Consider the following 27,999-nt stretch of genomic DNA (forward strand, 5'->3'; position numbering starts at 1 on the left):
TCATCGCTTCAGACATGAAATCGTTCCTCTTCTCCAATGGCTTGATTTCCAATCATCAATTTGGTTTCAGACAAGGTCACTCTACCCTGGATATGCTGCTTCTGCTCTCCCATCAATGGATGGAGGTCCTCAATGCCAGACAGGAAATCCGAGCCATATCCCTGGACATATCACGTGCTTTTGACACAGTCTGGCACCCTGCACTACTCACCAAACTCTCTTCCCATGGTATTCAAGGCCATCTCCACTCATGGCTCGCAGACTTCCTCTCCTGTCGCAGTCAACGTGTGGCCCTAAATGGAGTTCTTTCATCCCCTCTTCCTGTGCAGGCTGGAGTTCCTCAAGGTAGCGTTCTGGGCCCTGTTCTTTTTCTGATTTTCATCAATGATCTCTCGGACTCCCTGGAAAATCCTCTATTTCTCTTTGCCGACGACTCCACCCTCTGCCGTACCATCTGTCATCCCTCAGACCGGCAAGCAGCAGCTTCTTCGCTCACTGCAGATCTGGATAAAATCACAAACTGGTCCAACACGTGGAACATGTCTTTCAATCCAGACAAATCTCACACTCTCACTATGTCTCTTCGAAAGGACCGTTTAGAAAACCCCCCCATCCACTTTCTCAACAATCCTCTGGAAGAAGTCTTTTCTTTCAAGCTTCTGGGTCTCACTATCCTTTCCTGGGAAAGTCACATTTCCAACCTCGCCTCAAAAGCCAGTCGCCGACTGGGAATCCTCCGTCGTGCAAAGTCCTTCCTCGGCCCTCTTGAGCTCCTGACCACTTACAAAGCTTTTGTCCGTAGCCTGATGGAGTACTGCTCTCCCCTCTGGGCTGGTGCTCTTGCCTCCCACCTTTCTCGGCTTCACGGTGTCGAAACCAGGGCATTTAAGATCATCAGCATCTCCCGCAATGAAGCTGAGTCTTTGGGCCTCTCACTCAATCACCGCAGGTTGGTCGGTGGTCTTTCTGTCTTCTACCAACTCCTCTCCAGCCATGCCCCCCCTGCTCTCTCTGCGATTTGTCCCCAGCACATTTCCACAGGGCGCTCAAGGTCCGCCAACAACCCCCTTCTGGTAAAACTACCAAAATCACGAATCACTGCTCATCTTCACTCTTTCATTCCTCTTTTTTCCCGCCTTTGGAATAAACTTCCTCACTCTATTCTTTCCCATTCTTCCCTCCAGGCTTTCAAAACAGCTGTTCACCACCACCTCTTATCTTCCCCCATCCAAATCCTCAATCTTTTCTACCCCCGATAATCCACCCAAGCCCACTTCCTTCAATTCCCCTGCTTTCCTTCCTGAAAGTCCCTGTAATGTCCATCTTCTCTTCGCCATGTTCCCCGTCCCATCGCCATCCCTCTCCCTTCCACAGTTCACCTAATGTGTCTGTTCCCCACTGTTTTGTCCCTTCCACTCCCACCCCTCTTGTCTCATGCCCCCTTGCTGTGAGTTGTGTGTTAGCTCTCATACGAGCCTCGACCAAGGTATACAAAAAAAAAAGTGTGAAACTACAACAAGGGCGAAAATCATTTAAAAGAACAAAAATGAAAGCTGTGTTCAATCTGTTGTTATATTTACAATGAAGAAATTATTCACAAAAGGTATTGCAATGAAACAGTTTGCCCAACTAATCACAGCTATGTTCTTGTTCTCTCAAAATGTTTTTTCCAATCACCATTAAAATAAACTTACCTTGCACATCCACATAATCGAGAGATACAGTTTCAGTTCCAGCGATCTCAGTCACTGGGGTCATCAAAGTCGCTGGTACATTGTCCGGTGAGCTTCGTGCGGAGGTCTCCCATGGGCGGAGGTCAGGAAGGATCGAGAAAATAACATGAGAAAAATGAGTTCAGGAGCAATGTTTCTTCCTCCCACAATAAATTTTCGACAAAGTGTAAATAAATATTTGTTCAATGCAGTCTGGGCCCCCAGATGGCAATCCACTAAATGTATGATCCCATATGTAGCACGTTTGCCATAAACTTACTTGTTCCTCTGCAGACATCAGCCTCCCTTTTGTATCCTCGAGCTTCAGTGTATCATTTTTGATAGAGGCTGTGGAAGGGAGGGTATTGGATGAGGGAAATATGGGGGACAATGTAAATAAAATATATTTTATAACATGATACATCAAATCATTGTAATGAATAAAATCCTAACCTACTCAGGTCATTTTTGCTGTTTTTACCAACAATGAGTTCAAACCGAAATTGAAGTTACATTATGAAAATAATATTAAAACCATCTCAATGGAGAATAAGCAAAATCAAACAAAATAAATAACTGAATGATGAGGTCCATCAAGTGGTTCATACAAACCTGTTATAATTGCTATAAATGATAAATACAACACAGTACAATGGAATGAAATGAGAAAGGTTAACTACTTGTCCTACATAGTGTGATACAACTCTCTTTCAAGAAAACAATCTCAACCTACTTTCCAAGAATCAATAAAGTACTGTTGAGTAGATGGCAACCACCGGCCTAGACTGTGAATCATGCCAAACTCAACCTTTCTCACAAGCCGACAAGAAGCGGTTATCACTGCTTGTGATACAGCGCTGGTTACTCCCACGCCTTTTATCACATTAGATTACAATAAATTTAACTTCCCCCCAGAAGAAATAAAATGAACCTGATTGTTTGCCTAAAAAATGGCAGAAACAGTAACAAACTGGTCTTCAACAAATAAATTAATAAATCAATTCTTACACAGTACGCGGAACAAACACGATTCCCGAAAGACAAAGGGAAAAAGACAATCTATCTCTTCCATCCACTGCATCTCACCCCCACCCCCTCCCCTCCCCATGCCCCTAAAAGGGACACACAACACACATAAACAACAACACCCAGGAAGGGCAGTGAGGAAGGCATGTAGCAGTAGCATGCTTAACTGGGGCAAGAAGCTGGAGCAGAACACAGAATGGGAGACTACACACGGTGCTGTTTCATCTCAACCAGTGCAAGAGCATGGAGCTTTTATAAGAGCTTCGCCATTGTGTATATATATATATATATATATATATATATATATATATATATATATATATATATATGTATATGTATATGTATATGTATATGTATATGTATATGTATATGTATATGTATATGTATATATATATATATATATATATATATATATATATATATATATGTATGTATGTATACGAGTCTCCAATGATTATATACACATATATATATATATATATATATATATATATATATATATATATGTGTATATATATATATATATATATATATATATATATATATATATATATATGTATATGTATGTATATGTATATATGTGTGTATATATATATATATATATTGTTGTGGTTACCAAATTCGCAAACCACCATTCAGGTCCCTTAGGTGAGATATCTCGGTAAGTATATGTGTAGTTAGGCCCAAACCCGTTGTCTAGTGGGAATAAATGTTATTCATGCGTGCTGCGACTCTTCAGGATAGCCGTTTTTCTTTTACTATCTTTATTTTGGACCAACCGCCATTGTTACCACCACCAACCACAACATCAACCACCCACCGCGGCGCCGCTTCACGTCACACCTCGCAACCGTCGCATCGCCACCGTTCTTGCGCCGCTTGTGGGTACCGGTGTTGGACTCGTGCAGGGCGCGCGCCGAACAGCGTGTACAAAACCACGGATTTTCCACTTCAAAAACGGATCAAAAACGACACACGCCCACTTTTGTTCCGTCCAATCGGTGAGCGAGGGGCGATTTGGCCCTGCCTCCAGGGCGTTGGAGGGCGATCGCTATATGCAAATTTATGGATCAAAAAGCATTCACGCCCACTTTTTCTCGGGCCAATGGGGAGCGAGGTGAAAGGTCGAAGGCAGGGGGTCAAAGATGAGAGAGCGAAGCCACGGGGCTTATATAAGCGACCGCGTTCGTCAGTCAAAAGGATAGAGAGTTAAGACTTCGCAGTCGGTGGAGTTGGGAAGAAGAAGCAAGAAGGAGTTGGTCGTCGTCGTGTGCGTTGGAGTCGGAGCAAAGGGGACGGAGCTGTGGAGAGGCGGCGAGGGCAGACGAGGGGGTGCTCGCGTCGTGCAGGGAGCTGCACACCAGGGAGGCCGACGGCGCGACCTGGCCGAGGTGGAGACGCTCGTCGCGGGACTCGAGGCAGAGTCGAAATCCTCTATACCCCGAGCATCAGCAACCCCCTCCTGTTTCCCCCCGCGCTGAGATAGTGCGACCAAGGGGGCCCCTTTTCCCACCCCCTACCAGACACTGTCCGCGAGGCCCGCGGAGTTGAGGCACCATCGCCGCTCCGCGTCTCATCACCAGACGGGTAGGCCCGACCCGGTCTCGGCCTCAGGCCCGCCTCATCTTTGAGGGTGTTCTTTTCCTTGGTTTTGGGTATGTGTTGGCGCCGTCTGTGAAGTAAAATTGTATAAGTGTTGCCGTGTGCTCGCGTAATCGGTATTAGATCTGCATTGTCGCATTTGCTTTTTGTGTAAATTGCATTGTGTTTTTCTTTTCTATGTGCTTTTGGTGGAATTGAATATGTGTGCTTTCCGTTCATCGCGAATAAATGTGCTTTGTGTTGAACTGTTTCCCGCTTCGCTTCGTCGTTTCTTTCATTGAATCCTCATCTTGCTTCACGTAAAGGGTTGGTAGTGGGCTGAATACGCCCGATAATTAATCGAACCGTCGAGGCCGACGATAACACCGCTCGGTTATCCCGATAGTACGGAACGGGTCGCTTAAGTGGCCCGTGTCCGAAGTCGACCTGCGGCGAGGTGCGATCGCCCGGTCTACCCTCCGTGTGGGTACTTAGGTAGGTCGAATTTGGCGAGCAACCCTATCCCACGCGGGGGCTGATTGGCTCGATCGCGGTGAGACCGAAAGGTCCACCCGTGACTGGTTCCCGGCGTTCGTCCGAGAGGGTCACGACTGGATTGTCCGTCCGGTGGGCGACGTGCCGCGATTCGAGTTACGTGGCCGTCAGCACGCCGGCGGGCGCGAATCCGTAACAATATATATATATATATATATATATATATATATATGTATATGTATATATATGTATATATATATATATATATATATATATATATATATATATATATATATATATATATATATATATATATATATATATATATATACATGCGTGTATATAATCATCGGAGACTCGTGAAATGCACATGCGTACTTTTCGAGAAAGGTGTATTTAAACACAATGTTATCAATGGATGTAAACTTGGATGAAACGTTCCGAACTCAACCTGCTGATTGCATCATTGCCGAAGTGCGGGCGTGCCACTGCTGCACGTTCGAGCAGGAATTTGTCATTCCTTTAGGGAACCTTCGATAACTCACCAGCTCTCCACAGAGGTAACCAGGGTTTCACTCGACCATTAACACCACTTTTACTTTCCTCATTTACACCACGCTGCCGGGATTTCCTCATTTACATCCTCGATCCTCGTTACCCCTCATTTACACCACTCTACCCAGGTTGCCTCATTTACACCACTCTGCTTGGGTTTCCTCATTTACACATTACCCCTCATTTACACCCCTCCACCCCAGTTTCCTCATTTACACCCTCGACCCCAGTTTCCTCATTTTCCACCACCCTACCACTAACCAGGGTTTTCCTCAAACAAAATCTGGATCTCTTTTCACATGGACCAACCGATGTTCGGCCTCATCGACGCGCACAATACGGAACTGACACGACGATCGTCGACCTCTCCTCATCGCAATCCACCTCACATCCTCCCTTTGAACCCTCCCTCCGAACCCTCCCTCCCCGAAGACCCAGTCTCTCCTCACACACTCTCCCTGACGGACGCACAACCAGCTCGACCCGGTTCGAGAACCTCATTCCATGGGAGAGATGATTTTTTTTTCCCCATGATGGAAGGGAAAAACTGAGAGAACGATTCCCAAAAGTGCCGGAATGGCCGTCGAACCGGAATCGTCCACATCCCTCAACACAAAGACCGTTTTTGTGATTTTGTGGTCACGGACAAGAGGACACGAATCGGCTTCAGCTGAGGAGCGAACGCCGCCAATCTCTGTGCGCAAATCCCGATCACCCAATGCACTGAAATCTGCGTCTCTCCTTCCACCATGACCCGGAGATCGAGGAAGGTTTAATATCCCTCTTCTTCCTCCTCAACACCGCCTCCTCCCCTTTCTCGTCGCCGTGCATCACACACTCCCTCCCCCCCCCCCGTCTCTCGCGCGCGCCATGAGGCGAAGGGAGCGAGCGCTGCACGAGGATGCCGCGCTCAGTCACATCGCACGTGAGGCGAGTCCGTGCGTCCGAGTCCGTGCGTCCGAGTCCGTGCCATCGAGCGTCTGTCTGTGTGACGCGTGTCTGGCTCATTCCGGGTCTTGGGTGCTTGGCCAACCCAGTGCTGTCAAACGTATTCCGCTGATTTTCCTGTCCGGCGAGCGGTGCGTCGGTCTGTCCCATCTGTACACCTTGTCCGTCGATGGTCAAAACGTCGTCTCCCTCGAGTGTATCTCTCCTTCCTCTGTGTGCTCTCCCCTTTCTCATGCACATCATGGCTGTGCACCTCGTTCGAGCAGAGAGGCGTTCGTAAGCGATGATGTAAATTTTCGGGCGGTGTATGTTCGAGGGACGTTTGCTCGACAAGCCCTAATATTGCGACAGTCGTGAACGCATCGTTCCACTGCATAGGCGCTCCATATTGTCTTGTTACCCCTTCAACCAAACATTCTCAATCGTGTGTGTGTGTGTGTGTGTTCGTGTGTGTGTGTGTGTGTGTGTGTGTGTGTGTGTGTGTGTGTGTGTTTACTGAATGGGGTGACGGCACCAGAAGGACAAGTGGACCACCCTGTGTGCGTGGACTCGTGATTTCGTCTGACATTGGAAACGATCCTGGATTTGTAAACTGTGCTCTGTGTGATTCATGGAGTCACTTACAGACAATATTGTCATTGTGTAAAGTCAGAAACCTTACAGTATGTGCAGACACTGGTGGGAAGTTTCATACACACACACACACACACACACACACACACACACACACACACACACACACACACACACACACACACACACCCACACTGAATGGAACCTTCATGATGTATATTTGGTCCAACGCCCTGCAAGGCTCCTTGGAGATGGTGAATGGTAGTGGAAAGTTGGCGGCCCATGAGCGAGGCTTTGGGAATGGGCGGATCAGGAGTTATTGCTGTGTTTTCACTCATAAGATGAATAATCCTTGATGGGAGAGAAGAAACCACTCTTATTCATTCTATAAACTCGTAAGCAACCTTACTGGTTGTTGTAAGGGTGTGACGAAGGCTCGTTCAATCCCATGTGGACCCTCAGGTCGTGTTTAGTTTTCCACCACCACCACCACCACCACCACCGACCAGTTCATTTGTGTTAAGTTTGAGCGGTGTATCTAAAAATTACAGTTATAATTGGTTACAGAATTTTAATCAATGGCAGAGTTATCGTCACTTCCAGAGTTCTAATTAGTTATTGAATTTTTTTTTTGTGCAGTACTCATCATGGTATGAAAGTTGCCTCTTTGTAGTTGTGAAATTTGTTTGTGGTTGTGAGTGGGATGTGAAAGTTTCTTCTTTGTGGTTGTGATAGTTTCCGCTTTGTGGTGTGAATGTTCCTTGTTTGTGGTTGTGAGTGGTTGTGAAAGTTTTCTGTTTGTGGTCATGAGTGGCTGTGAAAGTTGCCTGTTTGTGGTTGTGAGTGTGCTGTGAAAGTTTCCTCTTTGTGGTTGTGAGTGTGCTGTGAAAGTTTCCTCTTTGTGGTTGTGAGTGTGCTGTAAAAGTTTCCTCTTTGTGGTTGTGAAAGTTTCCTCTTTGTGGTTGTAAAAGTTGCCTGTTTGTGGTTGTGAATGGTTGTGAAAGTTTCCTCTTTGTGGTTGTAAAAGTTGCCTGTTTGTGGTTGTGAATGGCTGTGTTTCCTCTTTGTGGTTGTAAAAGTTGCCTGTTTGTGGTTGTGAAAGTTTCCTCTTTGTGGTTGTGAAAGTTTCCTCTTTGTGGTTGTGAGTGGACTGTGAAAGTTTCCTTTTTGTGGTTGTGAAAGTTTCCTCTTTGTGGTTGTGAAAGTTGCCTATTTGTGGTGATGAAAGTTGCCTCTTTATGGTTGTGATTGGTTGCTGTTTAATTATGAATGGGTCCATGAATGGAGTGTTCTGCACTATGTTGAAATGGAGACAAAGTTTTCTCTTTTTGAAGTGATTGTGATAGCTTGGCAACAATACCACAGATAAACAATTCTTGTAGTGTTATGTGCTACGCACTCTCAGGATGACCTTTACAGCTGCAGTTTGTGTGGAGTGGTGACATCACTCTGAACCAATGTACCATGCTGAAATACAAGTCTCTTTCTTCAGCCATGATGTCAGCCTTGTTTTCCTTTTCTTTATAACAGTTACACCAGATTGCAACAACACATCTCCCATTTACAAGTGCTCTGTGATTAAATCACAGCAAACCTGCCTATGGGTAGAGAGGTTTCAAAAGTGGTCACTGAAATGGCATTTTTCTTTTCAAGATGTGTGCTGAGCCTTATTGATTTTGATGTGTATGTAGTGTATTCTCCTCCATTGGGCGAACCCACAACCATTGTTCACATCACAAGGATTCCTCAGCAACACCTTCTTAATATTGTGTAATATTTGAAGAGGATGGTGCGAGTAGAAGATGTCACAAATTAAACAGAAACAGCAATGAATACAGTCCCAGCAATTGCAAAAATAGACAAAATAAATATATAAAGCAAAATATTCAGAGATGTACGCCAACAACTTGGAGAACGATAAAATGGCAGGGAGATTGACAAAAGGAGTTGGACAGATTTGGTATAGACAAGGAAGGATCACTAAGAAGAGGTCAGCTCCACTGGGATGGAGAAGGAATCATTATAAATGCCTAAGACCAAGGATATTACACTAATGTTTTTTTTTAAGAAGACAGCGGGGCTGAGTTAATCAGACAGGTGTAAGCCAGGTTTTGCCTCAGTGGTTAGGGTGGCGGCTTGGAATCCCAGGGTCCTGAGTTCAAACCCCGTCGGCCGCTGAATTAATACACCAGGGGGTTGACTCAACCTGTCATCCTTCCGAGGTCGGCAAAATGAGTACCAGTTCCAGTGTGTGTACTGGTAGAGGGGCACTGCATCAGCGACAGTCGCGCTTCAAGAAATGATAGCAACCCCGGCAGCTAAGCTGCCATACGACCACCAGACATGTGTCGGGTCTGCAATGTAGAAACAGAAACCACGAGTCACCTCCTATTGAGATGAAAAAAAACCTCATATCAGAACAGCTGTACACACAAAAGCACAACAAGGAATGTAGAGAAATCATGTTTCACATCTGCAAAAATTTCAATATCCCAGTCCCAGAAAACTCATGGAAATGTGAACCAAAAGTGATCATTGAGAACAAGGAAGTCTTCTTCGTCTTGCATATGGCAGCTTAGCTGCCGGGATAGCTATCATTTCTTGGAAGCGTGACTGTGTCGCTGATGCAGTGCCCCTCTACCAGTACACACTGGTAATCATTTTGCTGACCTCAGAAGGATGGCAGGCTGAGTCAACCCCCTGGTGTATTGATTCATTGGCCAACGGGGCTTGAACTCTGGTTCTCGGATCCCAAGCCGCCACCCTAATCACTAAACCAACACCAGGCTCTAACAAGGAAGTAACACTCACATATGACCTGATGATCCCATTGAGCGTGAACACAGAAAACAAAGCATTGCGATCAGATATAGTACTTCAGTACATAAAATAAAAGACAGCATTGTTAATTGAGGTTTCAGAATCCAGCAATTTTGGCCAAAACATTGCATAAACTAGAGGGGGAGCACTTGGTAGAGTGCAAAACCTCTGCCGCCAATACTGCTAGGTCACTCAAGTGAACCTGATATCCTATTCATTCAATTTGACGTCAACAGTGCTCACAGAGTTATAGTTTGCAACTTTCCCTTTTACTTTTAACTTTTACATACTCAATTCATTCGTCATAACTAGATTCCTTGAGACAAATTTATTTTACGTGGGTATATCCACCTGAAGTTCCAAAATCAGCCGCAATTATAATTTTGGCATGTTTTTTGTTGGAAATCACTTATAACATGTAGAAATGCAAAAAAAAAAAAAAAATCGAAATTTTGTTGAAAAAAAAAGTTGAAAATTTTTTTTTCTCTAACAATTTTTTTTTTGGGGGGGGGGGGGTTGGAAATCACTTAAAACAAGTAGAAATGCAAAAAAAAAATTAAAATATTTTTTCAAAATGGCCGCCATTGCGGCCATATTGGATTTTGGACCAAGTCCAAAATCTAATGGCATGATCCTTAGACCATACCTAATCCCCCCACCAAGTTTCGTCGAAATCCGTCAAGGAGTTTTTCCGTAATACTGTTCACAAACAAACAAACAAACAGAAAGGGGTGAAAACAGTAACCTCCGATCTTCGATGGCGGAGGTTAATCAAGAAGATGACCAACGACTATGACCTCAAAAATGAAGTGAAAAGATCTTGGAAGCTGAAGAGTGCCGAAATTGTACCGGTGATTAATGAAGCAACAGGAATGATGAAAAAGAACCTTACAGAGATCTTGAAAACATCCCTGGGAATATTGCTACAAACTAACTGCAGTTGGAAACTGTCCAGGGCTTGGTGACGATCCTGAAAAGAGCCCTCGGAACAAAACTTTCAGAACAAGAAAACTTCACAACTTAGTCCATGAATTGTGATTCCCTTACAGAAACGGAGGTGGATCCTTTGGGCCCTGGGAGGACTTCATTCCACCTTCTGAAACCCACATATGGAGATAACAACCAACAACAACACACACACACACACACACACACACACACACACACACACACACACACACACACACACACACACACACACACACACACACACACACACACACACACACACACACACACACGGACAGATGCTTCTTTTAGCAATAAATGCAAAATCTAGTATAATTTCTCTTGTGTCCTTGGAACCAAACAAACAAAATATTTCACAGCCCTTCCAGCTCCAACTCAACATGATCAATAGTAAATATCATACGATGATTAATAGAAAATACCACTTAATTTGTTATTGATAACATTAGACCCTGTTAATGCCAACCCTTACCACATATGGTACAATGGTTGTTTCATTCACCAACATCACAAGGTTAATTCCAAAACAAAACTCCTATTTATTTGTTTGTGTTGAATATGTTTCTTCATTAACACCATAATGACAAATTTACACTCAACTAAGCCAAATGACAGCATCATGTGAGTAGTCAGCCTGTTCGACCACTCAGAGATTGCGACCTTCGGATGTGGTCACGAGTCCTGGAGTAATGGTCTCAAAGTTTCAGAACCGACGTTCGCTCCAAGTGCGTTCAGGCCAAGGACAGTTTGCTGCTGTTCAATGGGGAAGGGCAGACAATACAGCTCCACAAGTTGGTGCTGAGAGAGTAGAGGCAGTTGGCTGGACTGGTTTGGGGCATGCTTCAAGCAGGGGGAATCCAGAACATGCTCCAAAGAATTGGTTTGAAAAATGTCCCGGTTTCACGGAGTTCATATCACCCGCGAATTCCCCCGATCGATGAGACCTGTAGACCCCACAAGTTTTCTGTGTTTGGTGCCATCCATGTGACCCACCGACGGGATTAACCGCATTTTATTTCTCTTCTTTCTCTCTCCCACTTTCTCTCTATCCTTCCATGTATGTCATTGTGGTTAAGGATGAGTTTTAAGTGGAGGAGTCCATTTGTGTTTGGTGGTAAGCATGTGTCTTCCTTCATTTCCTGTTTTTGATTTCCCATCCTTATTACTCAAGGATCTGTATGTGTGCTTTGTAGACTTCAAACAGGCATATGACTCTGTATGGAGGGAAGGACTTTGGAAGGTGCTGGAGAAATTGTAGAATCAGGAGCCCCACCAATGGGATCATCCCTATTTTGAGTGATGTGAGCAGTCAGCCTGTTGGACAAATCAGAGACTACCGTCGTTTCCTTTATGGTCTTGCACCCTGTGCCATCTCTTGGCTCTGCCCTCCCAGGTTTCTGCAGGACACACATGGTCTGCCAGTAGCCCTCTTCTGGTTAAACTTGCAAATCCAAGCCCACTTCTCACCTCCACTCATTTGCTCCTCTTTTCACTCATCTGGGGAACCAACTTCCCCAGTCCGTTCAGTCCCATTCTTCCCTCCAGGGCTTCAAGACGGCTGTTCACCACTACCGTATATCACCCTCATCCATACTCATGATCTTTTCTTCCCAAAAATGACACTATTCCCAAGCACTCCCTTTGTTAGTTGTAGGTTGGTTTCTTCCTTTTCTGTTTCATCTCTGCTATCCCCTTCCTCTTCTTGCTGTGTTTCATTCAGTTTCTGTGCAGCTTGTTCACCCCCATATGTCCTTCTCCCCCTCCCCTTGATCTCACTTCTACTTTGCTGTTGGTGTTTCCTCTTTTCTGTTTTGTTCCCTTCCATTATGCTCGAGTGCTTCCACGAGCTTCAATTATATGCAGTTGTGGCCAAAAATATTGGCACCCATGCACTTTTTTCAAATAACTCACAATTTTGTCTAAAAATAAGTTTGCAATCGTGCACAGTTTGCACAGTCATGCAATTTCCATTGACAAACGTTGACAGTAGAATGGGCCATACTGAAGAGCTCAGTGGCTTTTAACGTGGCACCATCATAGGATACCACCTTTCCAACAAGTCAGTTTGTCAAATTTCTGCCCTGCTGGAGCTGCCCCGGTCAACTATAAGTGTTGTTATTGTGAAGTGGAAACGTCTAGGAGCAACAACAGCTCAGCCACGAAGTGGTAGGCCACACATGCTCACAGAACAGGACTGCCGAGTGCTGAAGTGTGTAGTGCGGAAAAATCGTCTGTCAGCGGTTGCAACACTCAACCGAGTTCCAAACTGACTCTGGGAGCAATGTCAGTACAAGCACTGTTCGCCGAGAGCTTTCTGAAATGGGTTTCCATGGCCTAGCAGCCGCACATAAGCCTAAGATCAACATGCGCAATGTCAAGCATCGGTTGGAGTGGTGTAAAGCTTCGGCCTAAGTCACATTTGGCATGGCGGTTGTAGGGTCTACAAAATCTACGGCTACTAGCAATTATAGGGCGGCCGCAGTATTTCCACAGTCACACAATGTAGCAGTCACATATGTTTTTATTTTTGGGGTAGCCGCATGGGGTATTTAGAAATTGTGGAGACAGAAAACATGGGGGTGCAGTACGGTCTTTGATTTGATGTCGCACGGTGACCTTAGGGCGTCCCTGCAGCGGCCATAGAATTTTCAAGGCAGACGCATGGTAGCCTCAAGGTGCCCGAAAGGCAACCGCAGGGAACCCTAAGGCGAATGTGCGGCCAGACGGATGGTAACGAGTGGGAATATATACCAGTTCTTTTTTTTACGGCTTGCCGAATTGCTACGGCCAACGTAGAAATGAAAAAAGTTATAACTCCGCGCTATAATTCCACGGCGCCCCTACGGCCTGTAAAAGATAGCCATACGGCGTAGGGCCACCCTGAGGTCACCTCAGAAACTCTGCGGCCTCCGCATGTTTCTGTCAATTCAAGGGGGGGGGGGTACGGCCGCCGTATCCTAGCCGTAGAGCAAATGTGACTTAGGCTTTACCGCTATTGGACTCTGGAGCAGTGGAAACGTGTTCTCTCGAGTGATGAATCACACTTCACCCTCTGGCAGTCTGATAGACGAATATAGATTTGGCGGATGCCAGGAGAAAGTTACCTGCCCGAATGTACAGTGCCAACTGTAAAGTTTGGTGGAGGAGGAATAATGGTCTGGGGCTATTTTTCATGGTTCAGGCTCGGCCCCTTAGTTCTAGTGAAGGGAAATGTTAAAGCTTCAGCAATGACATTCGAGATGATTCTGTGCTTCCAACTTTGTGGCAACGGTTTGGGGAAGGCCCTTTCCTGTTTCAGCTTGACAATGCCCCTGTGCACAAAGCGAGGTCCATACAGAGATGGTTTGTTGAGATCGATGTGGAAGAACTTGACTGGCCCTCACAGAGCCTTGGCCTCAACCCCATCAAACACCTTTGGGATGAATTGGAACGCCGACTGTGAGCCAGACCAAATCGCCCAAAATCAGTGCCCGACCTCACAAACGCTCTTGCGGCTGAATGGAAGCAAATCCCTGCAGCAATGTTCCAACATCGAGTGGAAAGCCTTCCCAGAAGAAGTGGAGGCTGTTGTAGCAGCAAAGGGGGGACCAACTCCATATTAATACCCATGATTTTGGAATGAGACGTTGGACGAACAGGTGTCTACATATGTTTTGCCATGTCGTGTAATTGCAGTCAAGAACTTCATAAAGTCATGAATGGGCTTCCTACACCTCTCTACTTGTAGTTTGGCCCACTCTTCTTGTGCCAACTGCTCCATTTCTCCCAGATTTGAAGGGTGCCTTCTCCCAACTGCTGTTTTGATATCTCCTCGCATGTGTTCAATGGGATTTAGATCTGGTCTCATTGCTGGCCACTTCAGAACAGTCCACCGTTTTGTCTTGAACCATTCCTAGGTGGTTTTTTTTAAGTGTGTTTGAGGTCATTGTCCTGCTGCAAGACCCATGACCTTCGACGGAGACCCAGCTTTCTGACACTGGGTTGAACATTGTGCTCCAAAATGCCTTGGTAATCTCCTAATTTCATGATGCCATGCACACATTCAAGGCACCCAGTGCCAGAGGCAGCACAACAACCCCAAAACATCACTGAACCTCCTCCATGTTTGACTGTAGGGAAGGTGTTCTTTTCATTGAATGCTTCATTTTGTTTTCTGTAAACAGAGATGATGTGCTTTACCAAAAAGCTTTAATTTGGTCTCATCCGTCCACAGGACATTCTCCCAGAAGGAGTTTGGCTTGCTCAGGTGTGTTTTGGCAAACTCCAGTCAGGCTTTCTTATGTCTCTCTCTCAGCAGTGGGGTCCTCCTGGGTCTCCTACCATTGAACCCCCTTTCATCGAGTTGGCGACGGATGGTGTGAGTTGAAACTTGTACCTTGTGTCTGAAGGTCAGCTTGAATCTGTTTGGCAGTTGATCGAGGTGCTTTCTCTACCATTCGAGCAATGCTTCGCTGCAATCTTCGATCAAGTTGTCTCTTGCGGCCACGTCCAGGGAGGTTGTTTGCAGTGCCATGGCCCTTAAACTTCCTGATAACATTATGTACGGTGGACACAGGAACATCAAGGTCTCTGGAGATGGACTTGTAGCCTTGAGATTGTCCATGCTTGACGACAATCTTGTGTTTGACCTCAGACAATTCTCTGGTTTTCTTTCTTTTTTCCATGCTCATTGCGGTACACACAGTGACACAAAACAGCAGAACAACTCCTTTTCTCTATTCACACTAGTTGAATGAGTGATTTTTTTTTTTTATATTGCAGGCACCTGCAATTCACCACAGGTGAGTTCATTTCCAAAGTGAAGGAGAATAATCTGCTTGAAATGTAATTATTTCTAACAATTTCTAAAAGGTGCCATTAATATTGTGCGGTACATTTTAGGATTTCTATGTGGAATAATGTAACGTTTAGTAATTTTTTCAGCTTTTTTTGTTTTGTTCCACTGCAAACCAAAAAAATACAGATATGGAAACCAAAATATTTTTTAATTTCAACAATTTTCTCGAAGAAATGGTGCATTATTTGAAAAAAGTTCAAGGGTGCCAATATTTTTGCCACGAACAGTATATACAAAAAAAATCATTGAAAAAACATTCGTGTATTAACTGTGTATTTACGATCGAGTATATACATAGTTATGTATCGTGGTAAGCATGTGCCTTCCTTGGTAGACGTGACCTATGTCAGCCATATACGCACCTTGTAATGCAAACACCACAAGGGGAAGGCTCCTTGTGATTCACAAACAGCTTAAATGGGAGCAGATACTCGATTATAGGGGGAGGTCATTTTTGGTCATTTTTTTATTACAGGGGGAGAGTATTGATTATTATTGGCCAGGGAAGCTCACAATGTTACTCTCAAGGTGTGTATGTGTGTGCGTGTGTGCGTGCGTGCGTTTCGTGCGTGTGTTATCGTTGTCGTGATCGTAATCATGAGACATTCGTCTACATTTATATGTATTACAAATACATCCGTAGATGATTGACAAATCAATGTGTTACGAGGTGTATTGGATTTAAATCTAGGATCTCAGGATCATGAGGCCAGTGCTCCAATGAGTGCCAAACAGTCCGAAACAAAGTTAAAAAAAATTGTTTTGCAAACAATGTTTTCATAAAATCGCATAAATGTAAGATGCTGCTTCCACATCATGATGTATGTTTGCCCAATTCCAAACACTTGTATTTTAGAATCATTCCCTCTTCCTTAAGCAAAGGTTTGAGAGAGGTGACCTTTGTCAGCCAATTGTTTTTTGCAACCCACCCTTGAGCATGCCTTGTACCTCAATCAAAAGGTTGTGCAAATTCGTCTAAAAACCATTCGCCACACAATTTCAGAAAAGAAAATAATGCTGTGGTTCCAAATACTTGTATTCGTACAAATGGTTGTGGTTTTAAAGCAGGCTATTCTTCCTTATTAAGGTTTAATCCCAGAAGGTAGGGGTCGGCACATCGGATCCGCATTCTCCATCCTTCTGTCTTCTGTATCTTCTCTCAATCCCTTGTTCTTCAAATCTCTTTCCACTGCACCCCTCCATGTAATCTCTGTCTTCCTCTTGATTATTATTATTATTATTGCATATGCAGACTGTGGCAGCTGGTTGCATCATTGCTGGGAGCGTGGCTGTGCTGCTAATGCAGTGCTCCCTGTTTCCAATAATCTGTTACTTATTTTGCCAACCTCAAAAGGATGACAGGTTGAGTTAACCCACCTGGTGTTATCTCATGCCACTGACAAGGGCTCAAACTCAAGACCCTAAAGATCTTAAGCCAGCCACCTTATCAATTAAGCCATCACCAGGCTGGCGAAATAAGGGATGCGGAGAAAAACGAGGGCTATGAGAGGACACATGATGGATATAGCGGCAAACTCTCAGGAAAGAAAAACTGGAAACTTGAATTTGCTCATTTGTTTCTTCTTCTTTTTTCTCGGTCATTCCTTCATGAGCCTTGTTCTTCCGCCAATTATGGGCTAATTGCAGAATTGTCTTTAGCTGAAGAGGTTTGCTTGCATGAATCGTCGTTTCTCAAATGTTTTCTGGTAATAACCAGATTTCATGAAATTTCTGGATTGCAGACCTGACACCTGAGCGATTGAGGTTCTCTTTCTTTCGTGTTTTTGCTTTGTTCTACGGTGACCTCAATCCCAATGGAGGAACTTTTTTCACATGCAGTGCAAGCACATTAAGAGATATCAATGGACTCTAACATGGAGGGATTTTTGGAGGCAATGGAAAAATGAACACTGTAGTTGGGAACTTGGAATCCCAGCACAACCTAGGATGATGAGCTAATACTCAAATGGGAATGCTAATGTCTCAGGCTTTTATTTATTTATTCTTGTGTAAGCCACTAATGCTCAGGGCTGTTTGTGTTCTTAAGTTATGTCCCTTTAGCAGACATTTAATGTAGTGGTTTTAAATATTTTTCTATGTCACATGTGTACCTGAATCTATACTAATAAATGTCAATGTGTGTGTGTCTGTCAGTATGTCAGTGTGTCTCCTCCATAACTCCATAACCATAAAACCTAGCAGCCTGAAACTTTGCATGTATATGAAGAAAACTCCAAGGAAGTGCATGACTGAAAATTTAGTGTTTGAGTTAATGAACACACCCCTTTTGAAGATAATTAATTAACGGTCTTCTTTAATTTTATCCTTCATCTGACGATCCTCGGCCACCTTGCTCTCTGGGGTCTTGAGGCGTTTCCTGGGTAACCTTGCTGGGGTCTGAAACCACCATGTTTTTTGGCCTGCTCAACCATGTCTTGACTTGGAACAAGCCGCAACGATTTGTTAACGATAAAGTTTTTTTTTTCACTTTATTCACTCATATTATCGAATGCCTGTTCATCAAAGCTACAAATCACTGTATACATCGCTTTTGTAAGTTCTATATTTTTCAAATTAGTAGCTTGGAGCGATTTCATGCATTAGATGATACGATTTTCTACTAGCTACTCTCATGGATGAATTAAAGTATATCATCGAAATATTATTTTGCTTTTGTGGATCGGATATTGTCTGGACTAAATGAGTGTCGAAATCTGTTGTGAAATCTGATAATTTAAAGAAATAACGAGTCTGAGAGCTAAACCAATATTCCTATTTACTTTCTTTAAGCAAGGCTATGTGCCCCCCTCCTACATATTGTTGTGAGCCCGGGGTCCAGTGGCGAGAACGACCACAAGGTGGGGAAAGCTACGTCGTCTCCACCAGACTCCCCGGAATTGCAGGCCATCGCTCCGGATAATTCCGTGATGCGGCGGGTCGCTGAACCGACCGTGGTCGCCAATATTTCAACCGCGTAGCGTAGGGTCTATTTGTCTATAACCAATTTACCTAATTAACAACGCGATTTTGATGACCGGGGAAACCACGCCCTTTGCATGCCTTGCTCGAACCGGGTCACTCTACCAACTGCGATAGAGTTCCAACTACCGACTACCAACTCCGGTCCGGGTGCAGCCGAGCGGAAACTGCCAAAGCCATGCCGGCTGGGATGAACGGATTATCGGGGATAAAACCCCGTCCAAACTCATATCAGAACCATGCTGGACCAATGCAAGAAGGGATGGAAATGGACTGGGCTCATTTCTGTGATGATTTAGTTACAGTAAATGAAGACACAAAGCAAGACTTAACGTGAATATGCAAGCAAGGAATATTTACAATGATCCAAAACACTTATTCAGTTATACTTAAAAGACGGGCCCACACGCAGACACACACAAATTAAAATAAGCCCAGAGTTCTTTATTGGACCCTCGCAGCCGAGGAGAGAGACGAGCTGGGGGTCAGAGTCCAGCTGGGTACCTGACCGTCGGAGGAAGGGGGTGCTCCGCAATGCTGCACCTGACAAAGGTCGTTGGTTTGGTCCCCAGTCGCACGTGTGGGACTCGTGGTTCGTGGCGGAGCTCAGGTGGTGAATAGCGGCATCCACGGAGGGGGGTCAGGGTCGCTCTTTCCTTTCCTTGTAGAGGACCAGCAGAGACACGTTCGCCACCTTCACGACCTTCTGCTCACCTCTCCGCTTCAAAAGAACTACACGCTCAACAACCACCCCATCGAAAACCTCCGAACAACCTTCCTAACAACCCCAAAAACCCCACCTCCTCAGAGAGTGCTCGGGAATTTATGGACCTCCCTCAACGGGGCGGGGCTCGCTCGAACAGATGTCACTCCCCGCCCTGATTGGACAGGCTCCTATGGGTTCGCCCTTTCTGGGCGGGGTTTCGGCCCCTGCAAGGAAACCCCACCCACTCTTCCATGCGGGTTCATACTTGTCGAGCAACAGCATCAATGTTGCAAAGGTCGTCGTGAAAGAGTTACGTATGTGGAAGCCGAGAAACTGGAACCGCGAGATCCCGCCTCGGCATGTCAGGGTGCGAGAAGGCAGCCGGTTGGCGGTGGATCGTGATGGGGGATGGGATGGTTGTTAGATGGCTTGTTCGATGTAATAACCTAACTAAAAAATCACAATGCAAGCCTTTGATTCTCCCACTAGACAAAAGGAAGGGGATCTGACGACACACATACTTGACATAACTGATTTTGGCACATCTGAATGTTGAATGCATATAGTTTCCAGATTCGTAACAATATATACACAAAAAATGTGAAATTTCTAAAGCATTAAACTTATCTTTTTCTACTGTTTGGAGAATTATATTGAGAGAGCAAAACATTTAGGAATGTGCCAAAATTAACCAGCTTCATTGAGCGATATGATTAACTGCATTCATTGCAAGACCTCATGCCCTGTTCCCGAGAGGGAATGCCGATCCATAGCATCTGCCAGATCTGTGTATATTTTTGGAGGTTCCACGAGATATTCTTCAGGGAATAAAGCAAATCTGGTAAAAAACGGATGTTTTTATAAAAATGTTATAACGTTTGCGCAGACCCCGAACCGATGTACCACATTACACGTGCATCGACGAGCAGGCAAAATGGTTGGTTTATAGATTCATTTTATTTCATTAACTGCTGCGTGTGCGGTGAAGACCAGTTTTAAAGTTAAAGGTATCATTTATGGTATGCAGCGACAGCCTGGCCAACCGTTCCTTATCAGCCATTGAATTAGAATGCTTAAACCACTTGCCGAACGCCTATTGTCGATAGCGTTACCACGCTTTGTCATTCTGAGCGAATCATTCACTCACTGCGGACGGACGCTTTTCCCACACCACGTCATTCAGAGCAAGTGGTTTGTGCACCATCACCATGAGCGAGTGGTTCGTGCACCATCACCATGAGCGAGTGGTTCGTGCACCGTCACCATGAGCGAGTGGTTCGTGCACCGTCACCATGAGCGAGTGGTTCGTGCACCGTCACCATGAGCGAGTGGTTCGTTCACCGTCACCATGAGCGAGTGGTTCGTGCACCGTCACCATGAGCGAGTGGTTCGTGCACCGTCACCATGAGCGAGTGGTTCGTGCACCGTCACCATGAGCGAGTGGTTCGTGCACCGTCACCATGAGCGAGTGGTTCGTGCACCGTCACCATGAGCGAGTGGTTCCTGCACCGTCACCATGAGTGAGTGGTTCCTGCACCGTCACCATGAGCGAGTGGTTCCTGCACCGTCACCATGAGCGAGTGGTTCGTGCACCGTCACCATGAGCGAGTGGTTCGTGCACCGTCACCATGAGCGAGTGGTTCCTGCACCGTCACCATGAGCGAGTGGTTCGTGCACCGTCACCATGAGCGAGTGGTTCGTGCACCGTCACCATGAGCGAGTGGTTCGTGCACCGTCACCATGAGCGAGTGGTTCCTGCACCGTCACCATGAGCGAGTGGTTCGTCCACCGTCACCCTGGCGAGTGATTCGTGCTACGTCATTCTGAGCGAGTGGTTGTGAAATAACACCAAATTTTCTGAGCCGTTTGCTGTATTAACGTGTTTTCTAAATTACCGAGGCAATTTTTTTTCCACCTATCACACACAGCTGTTTATAAAGATTAATGTTTGTGAACATATCCCTGAAATCTCTCTCTCTCTCTCTCTCTCTCTCTCTCTCTCTCTCTCTCTCTCTCTCTCTCTCTCTCTCTCTCTCTCTCTCTCTCTCTCTCTCTCTCTCTCTCTCTCTCTCTCTCTCTCTCTCTCTCTCTCTCTCTCTCTCTCTCTCTCTCTCTCTCTCTCTCTCTCTCTCTCTCTCTCTCTCTCTCTCTCTCTCTCTCTCTCTCTCTCTCTCTCTCTCTCTCTCTCTCTCTCTCTCTCTCTCTCTCTCTCTCTCTCTCTCTCTCTCTCTCTCTCTCTCTCTCTGTCTCTCTGTCTCTCTGTCTCTCTGTCTCTCTGTCTCTCTGTCTCTCTGTCTCTCTCTGTGTCTCTCTCTGTGTCTCTCTCTGTGTCTCTCTCTCTCCCGTCTCTCTCTCTCTCTCCCGTCTCTCTCTCTCTCTCTCCCGTCTCTCTCTCTCTCTCTCTCTCTCTCTCTCTCTCTCTCTCTCTCTCTCCCGTCTCTCTCTCTCTCTCTCTCTCTCTCTCTCTCTCTCTCTCCCGTCTCTCTCTCTCTCTCTCTCTCTCCCGTCTCTCTCTCTCTCTCTCTCTCTCTCCCGTCTCTCTCTCTCTCTCTCTCTCTCTCCCGTCTCTCTCTCTCTCTCTCTCTCTCTCCCGTCTCTCTCTCTCTCTCTCTCTCTCTCCCGTCTCTCTCTCTCTCTCTCTCTCTCTCCCGTCTCTCTCTCTCTCTCTCTCTCTCTCCCGTCTCTCTCTCTCTCTCTCTCTCTCTCTCCCGTCTCTCTCTCTCTCTCTCTCTCTCTCCCGTCTCTCTCTCTCTCTCTCTCTCTCCCGTCTCTCTCTCTCTCTCTCTCTCTCTCTCCCGTCTCTCTCTCTCTCTCTCTCTCTCTCCCGTCTCTCTCTCTCTCTCTCTCTCTCTCTCCCGTCTCTCTCTCTCTCTCTCTCTCTCCCGTCTCTCTCTCTCTCTCTCTCTCTCTCCCGTCTCTCTCTCTCTCTCTCTCTCTCCCGTCTCTCTCTCTCTCTCTCTCCCGTCTCTCTCTCTCTCTCTCTCCCGTCTCTCTCTCTCTCTCTCTCTCCCGTCTCTCTCTCTCTCTCTCTCTCTCCCGTCTCTCTCTCTCTCTCTCTCTCCCGTCTCTCTCTCTCTCTCTCTCTCCCGTCTCTCTCTCTCTCTCTCTCTCTCCCGTCTCTCTCTCTCTCTCTCTCTCCCGTCTCTCTCTCTCTCTCTCTCTCCCGTCTCTCTCTCTCTCTCTCTCTCTCCGTCTCTCTCTCTCTCTCTCTCTCTCTCCCGTCTCTCTCTCTCTCTCTCTCCCGTCTCTCTCTCTCTCTCTCTCCCGTCTCTCTCTCTCTCTCTCCCGTCTCTCTCTCTCTCTCTCCCGTCTCTCTCTCTCTCTCTCCCGTCTCTCTCTCTCTCTCTCCCGTCTCTCTCTCTCTCTCTCTCTCCCGTCTCTCTCTCTCTCTCTCCCGTCTCTCTCTCTCTCTCTCCCGTCTCTCTCTCTCTCTCTCCCGTCTCTCTCCCGTCTCTCTCTCTCTCTCTCCCGTCTCTCTCTCTCTCTCTCCCGTCTCTCTCTCTCTCTCCCGTCTCTCTCTCTCTCTCTCTCCCGTCTCTCTCTCTCTCTCTCTCTCTCTCCCGTCTCTCTCTCTCTCTCTCTCTCTCCCGTCTCTCTCTCTCTCTCTCTCTCTCCCGTCTCTCTCTCTCTCTCTCTCTCCCGTCTCTCTCTCTCTCTCTCTCTCCCGTCTCTCTCTCTCTCTCTCTCTCCCGTCTCTCTCTCTCTCTCTCTCTCCCGTCTCTCTCTCTCTCTCTCTCTCCCGTCTCTCTCTCTCTCTCTCTCCCGTCTCTCTCTCTCTCTCTCTCCCGTCTCTCTCTCTCTCTCTCTCCCGTCTCTCTCTCCCGTCTCTGGACATATCCAGACGGTGGTTATGTCTGGACAGTGTTTGTCTCCAGACGTGTCCGGACAGGAGTTTGTCTCCGGACGTGTCCGAGCAGTGTTTGTCTCTGGCCAGCTTGGCTCTGGACGCATCCGGGCGGTATTTACTGTATGTCTGGACGGAAGTTTGTCTCTGGACTTGTCTGAAGGGGCGTTTGTCTCCGGACTGTGTTTATAGTATGACCGGTACAAAATGGATTTCAGACATTATTTTGTTTCCATCTTCCCTGTTATTCTGTGCAGAATCATTTTGATGAGATAGTATGAATCATAATTCATGCTACACCGCATGACTGCGTTCCCTTCCTCTCACCCCACAGTCTTCCATTTCCCCACCTCTCCTCACTCCCCCTTCCTCTCTCTCCTTCTCCCCCCCCCCTCTTTTTCTCTCTCATCCCTTTCCTATTACCATCAGTGAAGTGACGGGTGGTATTTTCTCGTAATAAATAATCTTCCAGCCCACCCCCCCTTCCCCTCTACCTTTAACTTTCCACCCCACTAGCTTGACTTGAAAGGCTGTTTGTTTGTTTTTTTTAATATACACTGTCGAGGCTTGTATGAAAGATAATACACAGAACGTACATCAAGGGGAGCAGGAGACAAGAGAAGGAGAGGGGTGGTGGGTGGGGAAGGAAAAAAATGACTGTGGAACAGACATGAGGAGATTTGTGGAAGGGAGAGGGATGGGGCGGGGTACACAGGTCAACAAGATGGACACGACAGGGACTTTCAGGAAGGAAAGCAGAGAATTTGAAGGAGGTTGGTTTGGGGTGGATTATTGGGGATAGAAAACATCGTGGTTTTGGATGGAGGATGATAAGAGATTGTGGTGAACAGCTATTTTGAAGACCTGGAAGGAAGAGTGGGATTGAAGAGAGTGTGGTACTTTGTTCCAAAGGTGGGGAAAAAAGAGGAATGAAAGAGTGAAGGTAAGCAGTGATTCTTGATTTCGGTAGTTTTACCAAAATTTTGGTAGGGGGGGGGGGAGAAGACTGTAAAAGTCAGAAAGACCACCGACCTGCCTAAGGTGAGAGAGTGAGAGACTCAAAGACTCGGCTTCATCACGGGAGATACCAATGATCATAAATACCTTGGTTTCCACAGCGTGAAGCCAAGAAAGGTGAGAGGCAGGATCACCAGCCCAGAGGGGAGAGCAGTACTCCATCAGGCTGCGGACTTTGCACGACGTAGGCTGCCCAGTCAGTGACTGGCTTTGGAGGCCAGCTTGGAAATGTGGCTTTTAGAAAATCTGAGTTATTTAGCTTGAAGACGATTAAGAAAAGCAGAATTAATTATTTTAGTGCAACCACATTTGTTTTTTTAAATTTTAAAACTAACAGCTTAATTTTATAATCAATTTGAATTTTAATGATTAAGTTCCACTGCAGTTATCAGTTATCATTCTATTCAAGCTTTTTATTTACCTTTCACAACTCATTATTCACCTGGCACCTGTCTTGTGAATGTTGGAATTTTTGAATGGTTTGTTTTACCACGTGTACTAATGTTTAATAAGCAGTTGTGATACAATGTGATGATATAATTTGACTTGAGTTTTGAAATCAAGGACGTGAACAATGTGGGGGGCGGGGGGGGAATCTTGGCCACCTGAAGATTTTTCACCTGAATTTATTAACCGAGACATTTCTGTGGCAAGGTTTTTGAAAGTAAAGTAGGAATATTAACCCCCACCCAATCCAACTTCCATCGAAATTTCCAGTTTTTCCTTCCTGAGAGTTTGTTTCTGTGTCCTTCCATACCCCTCATTCCCTGTGGGTCATCCCCTATCCCTCATTCCTCTTCACACCCATTGTTTGTCCAAGTCTCCCTCTACTTTACTTTTTTCTTCAACCATGCTGTTGGTGCCCCCCCCCGCCCCCCACCCTCTCTCGACTGTCGCTTTTGTTCTGTTGTGTTTTGACCCATTCATTGTTGGAGCTCTTCCGAAGCCTTGACCATGTATACAAAATACACCTTCAAGGAAAGCACACAAAGCCTGCCAGTTGGTGAGGATCCTGGATTGGCATCTCTGTGGGGGGGGGGGGGGGAGGAGATGGGGTTGCTCGTTTGGATCGAGCTGAAGAGCCGCAATATTAAGGATTTGGACTCGAAGCGTCTCAAAGGAATTTCCGTGTCACTATCGGATTATTGATTAAACCCAGCTGGCTCGATGACCTTCAGGAAGGGGGTGGGAAGGCATAAATGACGTGCCTGCCCCACCTGGTCCAATTTGCACGTGACGTCATTTGATACTCTGTGGTTGATTCAAATACGCCCTTTATGGCATTTTGAGGTCCCAATAACTGAATAATATAAAAGATAATGAATCCATTGCTCCGGAGTGTGAAGTGATGCTCCGGCAACGTCACAAGTCTTCTGCCCGTACATCCTCTGCATTAATGAGGAGTTATCATGACTCAGCAGAAGCCTATATCCAATAATTTAAAACAGTTGGTTTTGTGAATTGTATAAAAAGGAACAACATGGCTAGGTATGTCATTATGCTGCATTGTTATTGATCTCATCATTGTGACTGTGAACGATAGGCCGAGGCACGTTTGGCAGCGAGGAGGGCGGCCCGAGCTGAGGCCAGAGAGATCCGCCTACGGGAGCTGGAGAGACAACAGCGCGAGGTGAAAAATCAACCATCATCTTGCTTCGAGCTTCGCAAATGAGATCTTCTCTTTTGTATCTTGCATCATGAATCACTCTTGTTCTTTGTTTCTACTGAAGAGATTTTCACCTCTTGAGAAGTTACTAAGAGAAGAGCGCAGTATCGATGAAGGCATTGTTGGTGACTGATTGTACTGTGGTCATGTTTACGCAATCCCATGCACACATTTCCCTGAATAGCTTTTCCTTCCACTCTTCATTTATTAGCCCATACCCCACAAAGCTGGATAGGTGGTTTTTGAAAATGCGTGCGTGCAATTAATAAAGGTTGTGTGTGTGTGTGTCCAGGCCATAACATTTTTACAATTTGATCTTTTGTCATCAAATTTTGAACAAACTTTAATTATGAGATTATGGTGAATACTAATTAAATTAATAATTGGGTCAAAATGTCAAAGGGAAAAGTCATATTAAGTACAAATGGCCCTTCTCAGCTGGTCCGTCGCTGCGCTGTACAAAACGTCCGGGTTTTTATCTTATCTGGATTGGAAATTCCAGATTCGGTATTGTCATCACGCACCATATGTCCATCTGTCTGTCTCCTATTTCGACTTCTCCGGCCAAACCACTGGGCTGATCCAACTGAAATTTGGCAGCAACATTCCTCTCGTGGCTGGTAGCGGGGATTGCAAAGCTCATTCCGGTCACTTGATTTTAAGAAGGTCAAAATGGCCAACTTAGTAAATTTCTTCAAAAATCTTCTTCTCTAGACCCACCAATCAAAATGCTACCAAATTTGGGTTGCAACATTAGGCCTGGGTAAGGATGTTAAATTGCGGTCATGCCGATCACGTGACCAGAAGTGTGTCAAAATGGCCGACGTAGTCAATTTTTGGAAAAAATCACGTAAATTGTGGAGTTCGTGCTGATCGTGTGACCGGAAGTGTGTCAAAATGGTGGTTGTGCAAATTCCTTCCAAAATCTTATTCTGCAGACCCACCAGTCAGAATGCTATCAAATTTGGGTTACAACATTAGGACAGGGTCATGGTGGTAAATTGCAGAGGTCATGCCAATCACTTGACCGCAAGTGTGTCAAAATGGTGGACTTGGTAAATTTTTGAGAAAATCGTGTTAATTCCTTCCAAAATATTCCACTCCAGACCCACGAGTCAGAATGCTACCAAATTTGGATTCCAACATGAGGCCAGGGCCCAGATAAGCTTCAGGTCCAGTGGTCCTATTTTTTTTATTTATTGCTTCTGTGTTTCTTTATTTATCTCCCATTGTGCTTCATTGTGTCTTTCCAGGCCATTACATTTTTGCTATAAGGTCTTTTGTCATCAAATTTTCAACAAACCTTAATTATTAGTATATGCAAAACACTACTTGATAAAATTTACAAATTCTTTTTTTTAGCTGTTGTTTTCATCAAGTTTGAGTGTGAAGCGGACGTGGGTGGGCTTTGCATTTTGAAATGCTTTGTAGTTATCCTTTTATTTTATCCCTTTTCAGTATTCTTTCAGTTGGGTTGTGAGTTTAAAAAGTGATGTCAGCAAAAAACACTCCGCTACAAGGAAAGAGTGTTGACTGATTGCATGGACGCAACTGAGGGTGTGCATCCACTGATGTAGTTAATTTACTGATGTGGATCCATGACCGAGGTTGTGGATTCGCCGTTTGGAGAGGTTCTGGGCTGAAAGGATCAAAACCTCGAGGAAGAACGGTACCCAGCTGATGATCCATGAGGTCAGGAAACTGATCAATTGCTTACAGGTTAAGGTTCTTACTTTAAGTTGGGGAACTGTATTTTGAGGTTTACAATTTAAATGAAGTTGAATCGGATGTTGTGAAATTTTCATCATTTACACCAATCCTTAAAATTATAATACAAGTATTATGTTTTAAGAATAGCCATTATTGTATAATAGATCGATAGAATTGTGAGGAACAGACGTATTATAAACGAGGTGTGTGTGTGTGTGTGTGTGTGTGTGTGTGTGTGTGTGTGTGTGTGTGTGTGTGTGTGTGTGTGTGTGTGTGTGTGTGTGTGTGTGTGTGTGTTCGTTCAGGCTGCGGTTGATGACCGGACAGATGCTGGTTCGTACACATCGTTGTCAAAACCCGTCTCACCTCTCTCAACACCACGGGTCTGTCAACAAAAATCTTCCACTTATTACTTTATGCTGTACCTTGCTGTGTTGTGCATTTTTCTCCTCTTTGTCCTCACATCATTCCTTCCCCTGTATTCCTGATTGAGCCAACTACTAATACAATTTTCACTGATTTTTTAATCCTGTTTTCTTTTGTTATGCCTTTTCTGACTCT

General features: G+C 45.4%; 1 protein-coding gene and 1 long non-coding RNA gene across 8 annotated transcripts in view; one reads left to right on the plus strand and one right to left on the minus strand.

The window, feature by feature from the left end:
• Positions 1-1,034: 1,034 nt before the first annotated feature.
• On the minus strand, positions 1,035-6,008 carry LOC147014078 (uncharacterized). 2 transcript variants are annotated; one of them, XR_015050636.1, is made up of 3 exons: positions 5,679-6,008; positions 1,993-2,060; positions 1,035-1,800 (listed from the first exon to the last, which is right to left on the minus strand). It is a non-coding gene; the product is annotated as an uncharacterized LOC147014078 (long non-coding RNA). The 2 variants fall into 2 exon arrangements; XR_015050635.1 differs by having other exon boundaries at positions 5,631-6,008.
• A 142-nt stretch (positions 6,009-6,150) lies between these two features.
• The window catches only part of LOC147014079 (leucine-rich repeat flightless-interacting protein 2-like), an 87,335-nt gene continuing 65,486 nt past the window's right edge, over positions 6,151-27,999 (plus strand). For 5 of the 6 annotated variants that reach the window (XM_085851725.1, XM_085851728.1, XM_085851727.1 and 2 more), the window contains exons 1-3: positions 6,152-6,299; positions 25,606-25,692; positions 27,744-27,821. In XM_085851725.1, coding sequence (XP_085707851.1) covers positions 6,240-6,299; positions 25,606-25,692; positions 27,744-27,821 — 225 coding nt within the window. In that variant the 5' untranslated portion in view covers positions 6,152-6,239. Of the gene's footprint in view, positions 6,300-25,605; positions 25,693-27,743; positions 27,822-27,999 lie in introns of all 6 variants that reach the window. The other variant, XM_085851729.1, reaches the window with a different exon arrangement.

Source organism: Eptatretus burgeri, chromosome 13, assembly GCF_056783735.1.
Source record: "Eptatretus burgeri isolate ZD-2024b chromosome 13, Ebu_testis_v1, whole genome shotgun sequence".
Taxonomy (NCBI): Eukaryota; Metazoa; Chordata; class Myxini; order Myxiniformes; family Myxinidae; genus Eptatretus; species Eptatretus burgeri.